Source organism: Drosophila sechellia, chromosome 2R, assembly GCF_004382195.2.
Source record: "Drosophila sechellia strain sech25 chromosome 2R, ASM438219v1, whole genome shotgun sequence".
In the NCBI taxonomy this organism is placed as follows: domain Eukaryota; kingdom Metazoa; phylum Arthropoda; class Insecta; order Diptera; family Drosophilidae; genus Drosophila; species Drosophila sechellia.
This window is the reverse complement of record NC_045950.1, coordinates 10,471,136-10,485,022: the sequence shown is the minus strand read 5'-3', so window position 1 is coordinate 10,485,022 and position 13,887 is coordinate 10,471,136. Positions and strand designations below refer to the sequence as shown.

The 13,887-nt window shown below is 41.9% G+C and overlaps 3 protein-coding genes across 5 annotated transcripts; 1 reads left to right on the top strand and 2 right to left on the bottom strand.

The window, feature by feature from the left end:
- Nucleotides 1-1,079: 1,079 nt before the first annotated feature.
- Nucleotides 1,080-8,300, bottom strand: LOC6609139 (diuretic hormone receptor). Of its 2 annotated transcripts, none has more exons than XM_032716354.1 (12): nucleotides 7,753-8,300; nucleotides 3,943-4,240; nucleotides 3,515-3,713; nucleotides 3,314-3,407; nucleotides 2,996-3,170; nucleotides 2,866-2,939; nucleotides 2,688-2,798; nucleotides 2,267-2,455; nucleotides 2,076-2,191; nucleotides 1,784-1,840; nucleotides 1,513-1,720; nucleotides 1,080-1,456 (listed from the first exon to the last, which is right to left on the bottom strand). In XM_032716354.1, exons 2-12 carry the CDS (start codon nucleotides 4,205-4,207, stop codon nucleotides 1,430-1,432), a joined length of 1,515 nt encoding a protein of 504 aa, XP_032572245.1. In that variant the 5' UTR covers nucleotides 4,208-4,240; nucleotides 7,753-8,300; the 3' UTR covers nucleotides 1,080-1,429. The 2 variants fall into 2 exon arrangements, with proteins under 2 accessions (XP_032572245.1, XP_032572246.1); XM_032716355.1 differs by having other exon boundaries at nucleotides 7,913-8,300.
- Nucleotides 8,301-9,729: 1,429 nt separating this feature from the next.
- LOC6609138 (inactive peptidyl-prolyl cis-trans isomerase shutdown) lies at nucleotides 9,730-12,427 on the bottom strand. 2 transcript variants are annotated; one of them, XM_032716360.1, is made up of 2 exons: nucleotides 12,332-12,427; nucleotides 9,730-12,277 (listed from the first exon to the last, which is right to left on the bottom strand). In XM_032716360.1, the coding sequence occupies exon 2, from the start codon at nucleotides 12,251-12,253 to the stop codon at nucleotides 11,666-11,668; it is 588 nt and encodes a 195-aa protein (XP_032572251.1). In that variant the 5' UTR covers nucleotides 12,254-12,277; nucleotides 12,332-12,427; the 3' UTR covers nucleotides 9,730-11,665. The 2 variants fall into 2 exon arrangements, with proteins under 2 accessions (XP_032572251.1, XP_032572252.1); XM_032716361.1 differs by having other exon boundaries at nucleotides 9,730-12,272; nucleotides 12,332-12,416.
- Nucleotides 12,428-12,811: 384 nt separating this feature from the next.
- On the top strand, nucleotides 12,812-13,780 carry LOC6609137. The gene is made up of 4 exons (XM_002033803.2): nucleotides 12,812-13,046; nucleotides 13,100-13,219; nucleotides 13,279-13,435; nucleotides 13,493-13,780. The coding sequence occupies exons 1-4, from the start codon at nucleotides 12,948-12,950 to the stop codon at nucleotides 13,705-13,707; spliced, it is 591 nt and encodes a 196-aa protein (XP_002033839.1). The 5' UTR covers nucleotides 12,812-12,947; the 3' UTR covers nucleotides 13,708-13,780.
- The last annotated feature ends 107 nt before the right edge of the window (nucleotides 13,781-13,887 follow it).

Genomic DNA, 13,887 nt, shown 5'->3' with positions numbered 1-13,887 from the left:
TGTATTCGGCTCGGTATTCTCTTTTTTGTCTGGACTTTGCTTTTATCTTCACCACGCTTTGGCATTTGTATACCCTGTAAAGCGGGGTAATTCCGTGTTTATCGATAACAAAAGGGTTTCTTTATGATTTAATTAAAAAAACAAATGATAAGTCAAGTCGCTGTATTATTACTCTAGGTAAAATGTACTAATTATATCCTATTCAATAGGTATCAAAAATGTCTAATATATAATAGCAATAGCCAAAGCTTCTGGTTTTTTCTGTGCTTGCATGGCCGCTTTTCATGCAACATTTATGAGCAGCATTTTGGGGCACAACTGCCAGTAGTTTCTGTGAATTTTAAGAACGCCGAAATGTGCGCAGCGTATATTCAGCATAACATTTCCAGGGAAAGCCGTCTGAAACGCTAAGTGCAGATGCCATTTAGATGCTAAGTTGGCCAAATCGTGACCTTTAAGCGGACTAAGGGGATGAGGCAATCCTTTTTTCCCAACTCGTGTCAATTAACTCATTAAACTTCCCACCGTTTTGTGGAGAGTCGGACCCAATTAGCTTTCAATTATACCGTCTATGGGCTGCTTTTTCATAATCAAGCAAAATTTCAATTAATTAAAATGTAACCGAGCTAAGTTGGAGGTGTGAGAAAGAGCCTTTGTTATGTAGGACTCTATTACACATTAAAGTTTTATGGAATATCAGTGAGGAAGATAAGCCGCCAACATATTTTCTCTATCCTATCAGCTTCATAAAATGTTGGTTTTGATGATGGAAACTTTTGCCCACGAAACATTTTGTTCGCAGATTATCGTGAAAGAGTTTTGAGTTCCGTTTCGCTGTATTGTTGGCTTGCCAAGCTGTTGCATACTTTTAGGAAGTTGCAAGAGCGGAACATGTGTTTGTCATGTCAACTTTTGCCATATTTGTAGCCATAACAGCTACACATCTCCGAGGATGGTATTTTAGGAATTTTTTCGAGTACATCAAAGCCGATAAAGAAAATCCCCCAAACAATGGAAGCTTACCAAAAGAAAACCGCAATGATAATTCCACAGAGAAAAACGCTGATCGAGTACACCAAGTAAATAGACCATTTATTTAGATGCTAGAATTTCTTGTTTATACAGAGAATTAATCCATTTGCACATTGAGTTACATTCAACAGCTACACTTGAAGTTCATAACATGGAGTGGGTTGTGTTGTTAATGGGGCTCGCAGCTGCTCACATATACGACATCTAACAGTTTAAAACGATTGACCTAACTTATGTTGCTCGCTTGCTCCGCTTGGTGCTTGGTTTCGTCCTTTCATCGCACTCCAGCCTTTAATATGTAGTACTAGCTAACTAATCGCACTCGCAGATCTGCGACACGGAAGTGGAAAGTTCAATGAAAGTTCAGTCTCTTAAGATGCACTTGCTAGGGATTTGTCTACACCGAGTTCTCCTCGAGTCCTTGCTGGAATTCGAGAATGATTATTGGATGGCTGAGAAGAACTCAGTTCTGGTTCTCACCCTCATCAGGGGACTAATGGCCCGGGGCATTACGCTCAAAGTGCTGCCGGAACTCATGGCATTTGCCGCCAAAGTGGGCATCGTGTGCAGGGCATTGTTGGAGCCCCGGTGGAGCGAAAGTGGGGCATGCTGACCCACCAGCGTGGTGGTGGTGGCCGAACTCACGCACGACTCCCGCTTGCCACGCCCATAGTAGCTGGTCAAAGGTCTGCAACGGAGTGGATGTCAAGATATCTCGTCACTTCTTAGCCACGATTGCCACATAACTTACCGCATACTCTCGGCTCGAGGGGAACCACCGCCTTTCGAGAAGCTTTTCGTCGTATAACTGCCAAGTTTAAGAAGAATTGCACAGGAAAAGTTAGTGTACAATAGTGAAAATGTTTTTAATGACTGCAATTCCTAGTAGCAATCTAGCAATGCAACACTTTATGATAGGTTTAACATTAAAGCCATTTGAGAAGATATATGTGCAAATCAGTTGTTTTCAGTTTTCTCTTCTCGAGTAGTGTATTTATTTTTAAGTGTACTTACAAGCAGACTTAAAAGTTTGGACTACTTACCGTCGGTTCTGGTTCAGCTGGATGGTGCGCGTGTCCCGCCACGTGGAAATGTGGTGTCTCAGTGCATTTCGCACCTCCGAGTTGAGGAAACAGTAGAACAGCGACACCGAGAATCCCTGTGGCACACACACAAACAGTCTCTTACAAAAAAAAGTGGCTAAAAGGATTGCGCCCCGGCAAACGAAACCCACCTGAGTGCTGAGTAATACCGCTCGCAGGACTGCAAACATGTGTCCCATTAGGCCTGATTCCGACGGACCAGCCAGCACCACCAGGTAGGTGATGCCAAAAAGTGGGATTAGCACCAGCAGTGCCTTAGCAGCTTTCCTATACTGACGAGTCTCCACTGTATTGGCCGAGCGCAGCTTTGTGATTAGAACCTAAAAGAGAAGCAACCCGATAATCTGGCTCAGTATTTTCGGGAATTTACAGTCGGAAAAAGATTGGTGGCTAAATTCTTTTAAAGGCTTTAAAGTGTTTTAAGTGAATTATAACAAGAAAATAATCCCAATTTGAGCTATTAAAACAAATAATCTATGGTAACTTGTTTAATCTGCTCTAAAGATTTTGGTTTAAGTGTCTATATTTTTTCTGTGTAAATTCCATACGCACCCACATGATGCGCAGCAGAAAGGTGAGATTGATTATTAGCACCGCACAGACAGGTCCCTGGTATATCCAATCCACATGGGTCTCCTGCATCCAGGGGCAGTTGATTTCGTACTGTCGGATGGGAAACAAAAGGAAGACTACTCTCCAGGGGTCTGTTCAAATCCCAAAATTGACATACCTTTTCGGGAGTGCTGTAGGTGACCGTCAGACTCTTGGCCACAGCCCAGGTGACAACAAACAAGGCCGGGCCACCTGACAGCAGGAGGAAGACTTAATTGGCTGGCACACAATCGGGCATTCACACTTACCCCAGCCTATGGAGGCGTAGATATTAAAGCGCAAATTGTCCCCGGAGAAGGTCTTGACCACCAGCATGTACAGGTACAAGCCCTCGACCAGCATCCAAAAGAAGTTGGTCAGGGTGAAGAAGTGGAACAGGGTGATCAGAGCAATGCAGCTGCCCACTCCACTTCGGATGGAGATCTGTAGATTAAGTGGTAGCCATTAATCTTAAGCTGTCAGCGGCTGTTTATAGTTTCCTTTCACTTTGGACTAGCTCCCCTTTCAGGCTCGAGTATGATTTAATAAGCCAGCAATTGCAATTATCTGGCAGTCATAATGCTCACCTGGACGGATAACAAGAGTATCCAGAACAAAGCCGACATGATGTACGTGAAGAACAAGTTGGCGTGGATGGTGTTGCGCAGGCAACGCAGCTCCCTGATGAACAAAGACAAATACAAAGGACGGGGGGTAAGTCGGGGGTTAGGAAAAAATAAATGCCATGCCCAGGGTATCGGGGTCACCAGGGAGGGGTGGACACTCACTTGAAGTAGGCGAAAACAATCAGCGCCAGCGAGAGCGATACGAGGCTGAGGGTGTATCCGATGTAGTAGATAATGGTGGGCAGCTCCACGATGACCTCGAACTCCGGCACGGATTCGGGGGCGGGCAGGTGGGCGCAGGCATCGTAGTTGGTGTACTTCTCCCAAGTTCCATTGGCGTGGCAGAACCTCGTTGCATTCTCTGGTCAAATACAAAAACGCACGCAGCGGAAAATGCAAACAGTTTTTAAATAGACTAGTCCCATACACTTGGATCTATATTGGGAAGGTGCCTTCTCTGTCTGGACACCGACTTAAAAAATTCCAATTTAAATTCATAACTAAATGGAAAGTTAACAGTTTTTTTTTTAAGCTCAGTTTAAAAATAGGTGGGAGATTAAAGTGTAAGTTCAAAGGGGACTGGTACTCACTGCTGCTATCGTAGTGAATACCCTGCAGCTCGTCCATGCACTGGAGCACCGCCAGGGTACCGCGAGCTGTCCTCGGCCAGCACAGGATCGAGTCGAACTGGGTGAGGCAGTGGCCACTATCGTTGCCATAGGTGGATGCCTCGATGTGCTCCTGCACCAGGCACTGCAGCTCCACGCTCTCGCCGATGCCGTCTAAATTGTGCAGATCCAGGAGCGGATCACTCCCGCTGGCGTTCACCGAATCGATGTGGTTGTGGTCACTCATTCTACAACATCCTGGCACTTGGCATCTCTGGTACTGAAATAAGTCAGTTTAAAGTTAAGTCCAAGACTGTAAAATACTTGAAGCGGAGGGCAAATGTTTGTGTTGCTTTGAAAATGTAACTTTAAAATATTTCAGAATTATTATAGAGCTTTTATACATTTCATTTAAGAACGTTTCTTTCTTTTTTGAAAAATGGTAAGCTTTCATCTTTAATCAGAAATAAAATACTATTATTCGACTGATACGAAAATATAGCTGACATTTCTTGACCATTTCCCTTCAAATTGACAACGTTCATAATACTCCCCAGCCGAATGCGTTCAATCAGAAAGTTATAATTTCCTCAATTGTTAGGGGATTCCCCGGCGGTTGGTTGGCTGAAACTAAGCTGTCGGGCAAAGTTCAATTGGCAACCCTTCTGCCCGCTCCACCGCAGCCAGTGGCATTTCGCCTGTGTGCGTTAATTGCATTGGCCATGTTTCACCGACTACGGGCCACGCCCACATTGAACCCGGCTTAAAGGACCATCAACTCGGCGGAAAGTATGCTTTAAGTCGAAGACCATGGAAAACAGGAAAACAGGGTGGCTAGAGATAAGTAAATGCACGGGCCCAGTGCCATAAAAATTCATTAGTTTTGCCATCAAAGGCGGACAGAAGCGTCAGCAAATCAGAGGAGCGGCAGGCAGCCTTTTATACTGATATGTGCCCATAAAAAGCACGTCAAAGGACCCAAGTTTTGGGGTGATGGTGATAGAAATTAGAAAAGCTAACTTCCGGCCAAAGATTGTGGCCTTTGTGGCCCGGTTCGGGCTGGTTCTGCCTCAGACACGAAATCTCGCATTTATGTTCTGATAATAAATGGCATAAATGATGCATCGTTACATTAATGCACAACATAAAACGGGGCGGCAAGTAAGACACACACACACACAAACAATATATATTAAAAATGTAGATGGGCCTGTTTGTACAGTGAGCTAGAAAAGTTCTCTGCGCGCTCTAAAATTTAAGCGGAAGTGGTTTTCACTTTCCGCTTAACAGTGAAATAAATTAGGCAAACAAGACAGCCTTAATTCCAAGGAGCAGCCATAAGCCAAGGCAGGAATTTAAATCCACTTGAACTGAAAATGGTTATCTCTTAAGTGCTGACCAACCCGAACCAATTACTTTCTGTGGAATTTCCGATTTGCTAGGACGGCACATTCCCCAGGCGATTGTCTAATTGGCACAGGAATTTCTAACCACAAGCGATGAAATATTAAACCCGGAGGCAAATTGAAAATTCCGCCCCGAGGCTTGGGTGCTCCACTTCTGGCTACCACTGTGTGCTCGGCTTCGTATTTTTCTTTCCATTGTTGCTCCTGTTTGTTTTTCTCGTAAATTAACGCAATGCATGATGTACATAAAACAAAGGCTGGCTGATTATTACTGCACGGCACATGCCTGCACGTCCTTTCCGGAGTTTGCCAAGGTCCTGGGACCTGGTTCATTAGCCGCTCGCTTACTTATAACACATACGCCCCGTTGCCTCCATTTTCCAGCTTCGCACTTCGCTCACAGCCACGCAGATGAGTTAAGACAGCAATATACGCGCCGCAAATTTAAGTTGAAAAGTATATTATGTGGAAAAAGGGAAAGAACAGCGAACGACCGCCTCTAATTACCTCATAAATAACGTCGCACGAAATTAGCAGGCCTAAATAATGGCCATAAATGCTAATTGCATATTTGATTTCAATTAATTCAGCTGACAGGCGCCCAAAAACACAAGAAGGACACATTTCAAATCAGCGTGCAAATGCAAATACGTTCTGACAGCTCGCATGGACAAATCTCATTTATGGCCAGCCAATTTGACGAATGTCGGCCCGCCGGGGAAACAGGCAAAACAAATTCAGCTTGGCCGAATCATCGCCGGCATAAAAAGGACATTACCACAAATACATACATAGACGGAGCCCTAAGAAATGGTCGCACATCGTCCTTTCTGCTCCTCTGCCTCCTCTCTTTGCACATGCTATTATAGAAGATTGTATCTAATCTCGTACGATTGCACACAATGGATTTGCCAGAGGCGACACAACAAAAAAATAGGGGACTGTGTGGAGGGAGTTTGCTCGTGGGTCCTTTACTTTTTTCTCGCCCATGTGAGAGGTTCTGCAATTTCCTGCTGCCATAATGCTTATAAATGTTCGCCCGCAATCGCCGGGGATTTCTTTAGGGGATTGAGAACATAATAACAGTGCGAATAGTGGCAAGCGTTCGCATTTTCCACTTATCCAACAAAATATGCAGACTAAAAATTAAATTCCAGTTTTTTCCAGCCCTCGAAGAGGGTTTTTTTTTCTACTCCCTTATATGTGTACCTTTGCAAAAATTCCGACATTGCGCGGGACGCCGGGGAAAAGTGCTATTTTCGGTTCTCATTAATGTAGCTCATTAAATTTTATATGCATAAGCTGCCAGCTGCAAACAAAAAATGTAAGCATTTAAAATGTATTAGCGTGCCACACAAGAGACCAGCAGCACATTACGTATACGCAGCATGGACAAAGCCAGCTTGGAAAGCCAGCACGCAGGCATAAGCGTATAGAAAGTTTGTAATTAAATTGCTCATTTAAGCGTGGAAACAATGAATTCGATCGGGAATACTGCGGGAAGTGTTCTGAGGAAATATGTAATATTCAGCGTGTAATCCGGAGAAAATATATTACTAATTTTATTCATCCGCCTTGGGCGCTTAAATTTTATTGTTCGGACTTTTGTGGACTCTCCTCGGAGGCCGATAAGGAAAAGCCAGTCTAGACAAGCCAACATCATAATTTGCAGGCACGCACTGCCATTTCCATTTCCGCTTGAGCTTGAGCCTGATCTGCTGGCCACTTTCCATGCTTAAGTCAGCACATATCCTTTGGCAGGAGGATGGAATGGGATGGGATGGGGCTGACACTCCAGCGATTGCCAACAAGTGTTGCGTTTTATTGTCTGGCCTTTAACAGCTCTCCTTTGCCATCCGGCCATTGTGTGTGCGGCACGTGCAGGCGCCTGCATTTGGAGCTACGTGAGGGATCTCCACTCCTGCGGATAGTCCGAGCATAAAACCATAAAAATCCGCCGCAAAAAAGAAACGAACCTGGCCACCAAATCTGTTATTTATTGGCCCAATAAAAATTTGGTTTAATGCATTACAAGTGGCCGAAATGCCACGGAGATTGCCGGAGATTTACTCGACTTGCAAAGGGAAGTCCTTAAGGCCATGGCAACAAGTCCTTCCTGGTTAGCAGTTAGTTTATTAGAGTGGTCAAGTGCATGGAGTTGGGGGGCATTTCTGATTTCGGGCTGGAATTTTCCCAATCGATACTGCAAACACGCAAAACAATGCCTCTGCTGCCCTCTAATAGATATACTCTCGGCTCTTTCAGCCGCAGAGTGTTCGCTTTAGTAACCAATAGCATTGTTTTCAGCAGTTGAGCGTGTGTATGCACTGGCATTTTAATTAACCACAATTTGTTTCTGCATCCCAGTCGTCCTGAAAACGCTTACCTTCTTCTCCTAGCCAAGTTTCTAACCGCAGAATGAGATTCCTTGCGCCACTCGCACTCACAATTTACGTTGGAATTCTTGGGATTACTTGCGTTTAGCACTTGCACTAGGGACCGCAAAAGCGCCAGGAGGCGGGTCCTTTGTCCTTTCGACCACTTACTTGACCCGTCCTAAATGCGTTTAACGCCTTCTAAGCTGCGAAATAATTATGTTAAAGCGGTTTTTGCTGGTGCGGGTGTTTTTGCTAGTTGCCTTGGTTATTGACACACGCCCATTTACGTGGGCAAAACTTTATTGTGTTCACATTTATATGCGGGATTATTTGTTATAGGGACCCTTGAACTTTTTCGAAGCACTCTGAAAGCCATCGACTTGCAAAGTTATTCGGCATTAATGCGGCACTTATTTGTTATTTCTTTTGCTTTTGCTAATTAAAATTTTCCTTTTTCCCTTGTCACATTATTTAAAAATTAGTTTCCACTTTAACGGCTCTGAAGAGGACAATAGGTTTCCGATAATTTTGAAATTCCGAAACGAACCGCACTCGTTCACATACCGCTGATAACTGAAGGGATACCCGAAGGATGTGTCTTAACAAGGCTCGCCTTCTTACCAAAAGGCGCCAATTTTGGGTTCCACAAACTGAAAAGCTCGCAAAGCTGCATTCCACAAGCTGTTGAAAGAGCTTTCCACCGGGCAACAGGTGGAACATCCTGGCAGGAGGATGGTTAAAAGGACCCCCCAAACAGAAACCGATTCGATTGCAGTTCTAATGCCTGAAAATCTGCCTATTTGATTTATGCAAATATGTGCCAAAGTCTCATGTTTGCCCAGCATTTTGCTGGCTGCTTGTTTAGGGCATGCGGCAAAAGGGATACCCCGGACACAACAGGATTCGGCAGGATTCGCCATTATATTGATGTGAAACTCCTTGCAGGCCGTCTTTGAAGTCGCAGCCTGATTTAATTGTGAGTTTCGGAGCACGTTGAAAACACCTCTCACGTGGGCCTAATCAAATTAAACTGAAGTGGCAGCGCCTCGGGTCTGACAGTTATTGAAATATCAATATGGTTAGGCACCGGGAAAATGGTTTCCCGGAAAATGTGCGAAATTAAATTGTAGAAAAAACAAGGGCAACATTTTTATTCACAGGCATCTTTTCTCCTGCCTGGCAATTTTATATCACAATGATAAACATTTAGACGGATGTCCTGGCTGCTTGGAATGCGTGCGACACATGAGGGTTGCTCTGTGGATTTTTGGGCACAAGGATATGGGCGTGGTGGTGGTGCGATATCCCCAACCAAACTGTTTGATTTTCAAACAAATGCTTATGTCAACTGCCACTCAGAGGCATTTAAATTCCAATTTAAAAATGTTTTCTCTCGATGCCAAAAGCAAAGACATGTTCGTTGTCCTGTTTCGAGTCCATCCACTCGTTCTTTCTCTCTCTCACTCTCCGATTCTCTGACCCGTTTCTCCAGTTAAAGCGTTCGTCCTGTCTCATGCATATTTAATGTCACACGCATTTCAGTGTCTTTTTCCGGGCAATTTTCTCTTTTTTAAATGTTTTTCACATCTTTGCACATGAAAGTTTTTTAATTCAGTTCAGCTTTGTTGCAAGCATTGTTTCGATATTCAATAGAAAATGAGTTTTCGATGCACATGCGATGCTTGAGGAAATGGGAAAAACTGAAATCAATCAGAGTGTGAAACGGGGATAAGCTAGTTTTAATTCATTCGGATTATGCACTTGCCTCGCTTCCATTTAAATAATGTACTGCCGTAGCATTTAAGCCTGCCTTAAGCACAAAGGAACTGCGATGAAATCGTTTTATGCCCGAAATGCCATCAGCTTAGTGGTTAGGAACATAAGGAGCAAATCACTGAGCAGAAGACACAACGAGCACACAAAAGCGAAAATCGCAAACACACACATACACTGGAGAAAAAAAGTCGCATTTCAGTATGAAGATATTTATTGTCACTTGATAGCTTATATAGATTGCTTTATACATCGAGATTTGAGTAGATTTTATTGTTATGTAGACAGCTGAGAGAGCATCTGATAAAGATATTTGTTATCAACTGATGCTTTATGTATCGAGATTTGCGTAGATGTTATTGTTATATAGACAGCTGAGAAAGCATCTGATAAAGATATTTGTTATGAATTGATAGCTTATTGCTTTATATATCGAGATTTGCGTAGATTTTATTGTTATATAGACAGCTGAGAGAGCATCTGATAAAGATATTTGTTATCAACTGATAGCTTATTGCTTTATATATCGAGATTTGCGTAGATTTTATTGTTATATAGACAGCTGAGAAAGCATCTGATAAAGATATTTGTTATGAATTGATAGCTTATTGCTTTATATATCGAGATTTGCGTAGATTTTATTGTTATATAGACAGCTGAGAGACCATCTGATAAAGATATTTGTTATCAACTGATAGCTTATTGCTTTATATATCGAGATTTGCGTAGATTTTATTGTTATATAGACAGCTGAGAGACCATCTGATAAAGATATTTGTTATCAACTGATAGCTTATTGCTTTATATATCGAGATTTGCGTAGATTTTATTGTTATATAGACAGCTGAGAAAGCATCTGATAAAGATATTTGGTATGAATTGATAGCTTATTGCTTTATATATCGAGATTTGCGTAGATTTTATTGTTATATAGACAGCTGAGAGAGCATCTGATAAAGATATTTGTTATCAACTGATAGCTTATTGCTTTATATATCGAGATTTGCGTAGATTTTATTGTTATATAGACAGCTGAGAGACCATCTGATAAAGATATTTGTTATCAACTGATAGCTTATTGCTTTATATATCGAGATTTGCGTAGATTTTATTGTTATATAGACAGCTGAGAAAGCATCTGATAAAGATATTTGTTATCAACTGATAGCTTATTGCTTTATATATCGAGATTTGCGTAGATTTTATTGTTATATAGACAGCTGAGAGAGCATCTGATAAAGATATTTGTTATCAACTGATAGCTTATTGCTTTATATATCGAGATTTGCGTAGATTTTATTGTTATATAGACAGCTGAGAAAGCATCTGATAAAGATATTTGTTATCAACTGATAGCTTATTGCTTTATATATCGAGATTTGCGTAGATTTTATTGTTATATAGACAGCTGAGAAAGCATCTGATAAAGATATTTGTTATCAACTGATAGCTTATTGCTTTATATATCGAGATTTGCGTAGATTTTATTGTTATATAGACAGCTGAGAAAGCATCTGATAAAGATATTTGTTATGAATTGATAGCTTATTGCTTTATATATCGAGATTTGCGTAGATTTTATTGTTATATAGACAGCTGAGAGAGCATCTGATAAAGATATTTGTTATCAACTGATAGCTTATTGCTTTATATATCGAGATTTGCGTAGATTTTATTGTTATATAGACAGCTGAGAAAGCATCTGATAAAGATATTTGTTATCAACTGATAGCTTATTGCTTTATATATCGAGATTTGCGTAGATTTTATTGTTATATAGACAGCTGAGAAAGCATCTGATAAAGATATTTGTTATGAATTGATAGCTTATTGCTTTATATATCGAGATTTGCGTAGATTTTATTGTTATATAGACAGCTGAGAGAGCATCTGATAAAGATATTTGTTATCAACTGATAGCTTATTGCTTTATATATCGAGATTTGCGTAGATTTTATTGTTATATAGACAGCTGAGAAAGCATCTGATAAAGATATTTGTTATGAATTGATAGCTTATTGCTTTATATATCGAGATTTGCGTAGATTTTATTGTTATATAGACAGCTGAGAAAGCATCTGATAAAGATATTTGTTATGAATTGATAGCTTATTGCTTTATATATCGAGATTTGCGTAGATTTTATTGTTATATAGACAGCTGAGAAAGCATCTTACTGGTCTCCTCAAAATCGTTGATTCTCTTGTTGATTCTGGTAATCTTATTCATAATACTCTTGTCTCTGGGACTTTTTTTCAGCGCCTTCAAGTAGCACAAACGTGATGGATAGTATTTACCCAAGTGGCTTAGGGCACGACCATGCTGACAGAGCGCCAAAGCCGAAGGATTATTGATGGTCAGGAGACGAAGGTCCTTCATCACATGGCAGACGCACCTATACCGCCTCATCTTGTTAAGGCAGATCATCAAGGTTTCGAAAAGGGCGATCAGCATCCCTTTTTTACGGCTCTTCTGTTCGAGACTGGTCATTTTGCAATTTTTCAACCAGCTTATCGCTTTCTCAAAAGCGCTTTTTGCACAATAATATTGCATACGCCTCATCCATAACTTTCCTGCCTGGAGCAAGGTATGTGCCTTACGATATGTGAGGAAAACTATGTCGTGCTGCTCAAGGGAGTTTAGTGATTGGTCGTTGTCATCCTCACAGAGAAGGGCATGGGCCGAGAAACTAATGTAATCCTGTGACTTAAAAGCGTCCTTCTTGTAGGGGCGCATTGTGCGATATTAGTATTTCCTATCCTTCAAATGGTCAATATTTTACTATGTATTTAGTTTGGATCAGTTTGTACTTACTTATTTAACACCCAAGAGCAAAGTGATTTCTGACTCAATGCTAGTAGAGATATACAAATGTAACACTTTGTGAACGGACAGTAAGTTCCAGGCTTACTTTTCGCAGTGTAAGCATACATGACAGCTAGTGGGGTTGGTAGGAGCACTCAACAATTACTTAGCACCTCGGTGTCAAGGGGGTCTCGTCTTTCAGCATTCTCATTAATTACACGCCGCACTAATTAGGCTGTAATGGAATAGCGAAAGGATTACCCGGAGTATCACCTGGTTGCCGGTCCTATGATTCACTCGGCTTTAGCCCGCTCTAATCTGCCATCCGTAATGCTTTCGCCAAATTTACGGCTATACTTCTGGTATTTCCCCAGTTGTCTTGTCACGCGCGAGCGCTGTTCAAACAAAATCGAGTGGAATCGAGTCCAGTCATCACAGTCAGTCAACCTTTGTGGCTCCCCAGCCTTCGGCAGGCCCATTGAACCAACAAACAATGGCAGACGACCCGACTTCATTACAAGCCCATTAAAAGCGGGCCAAAATTTGGCTATATAAAGCGACCGGCGGAGTGGTAGAAAAATTTTATTTATTTCACGGCACCACAGTGAATCACTACACTAGAAATATGCATAAATATACCATTTGTTTTGGTTTTTTAATAATTATTCTGGAATGTTCGTTGGCGGCATTTAACTGCTCAGCACCGCCGAATTTCAATAACTTTGTAAGAGGAATTAATCGCAGAAGAGTGCATGTAATATAAACTCAATCTTGTAGGACATCAACACTTGCTGTCGCACTCCGGAATTGGATATGGGTGATGTGCCCCAGAAGTGCCACAAATATGTGAGTGGCTTAAAGTCGGCGAACTCTAAGTATCCCAGCTATGCTCATCTGGTAAATATTTGCAACTGAGTAAAGGGACAACATACCTTTAACTTCCGTATCTAAAACAGTGCTATCCTGATTGCATTTACCGCGAGACGGGCGCCATGGTCAATGGAAAGATTAAAGTGGACCGAGTTAAGCAGTACTTGGAAGAGCACGTTCATCGGCGGGATCAGGAAATTGTTTCTCACATAGTGCGCTCCTTCGAGTCCTGTCTGTCCAACGGTGCGTATGCGTGATGCCATTGACATTGCAGATTACATTATGCCTATTTACTTTCAGTTAAAGGTCACATGAAGTCATTGAACATCGAGTCCTACAAAGTGCTGCCCCATGGCTGTTCCCCCTTTGCCGGAATCATATACAGCTGTGTGAATGCCGAGACTTTTCTCAATTGCCCCCCGCAAATGTGGAAAAACGAGAGACCCTGTAATTTGGCCAAGCAATTCGCCGAGCAGTGCAATCCCCTGCCCCATGTTCCGTTGCCCAGCAGCTGATGCTCCATATAGATTGATTTATCCAATGTAAACAACACACATTTAAAGTAAAAGTTTCGTCCATTAAGTTTAATCTGTCGCTAGCCTTTTGAATGGCATTCATATCCGACCTCGATTTGTTGACCATTAGCCAGCAAATTGACCATGACAACCGAGTGCGAGTACTTTTCGTCTACGTTT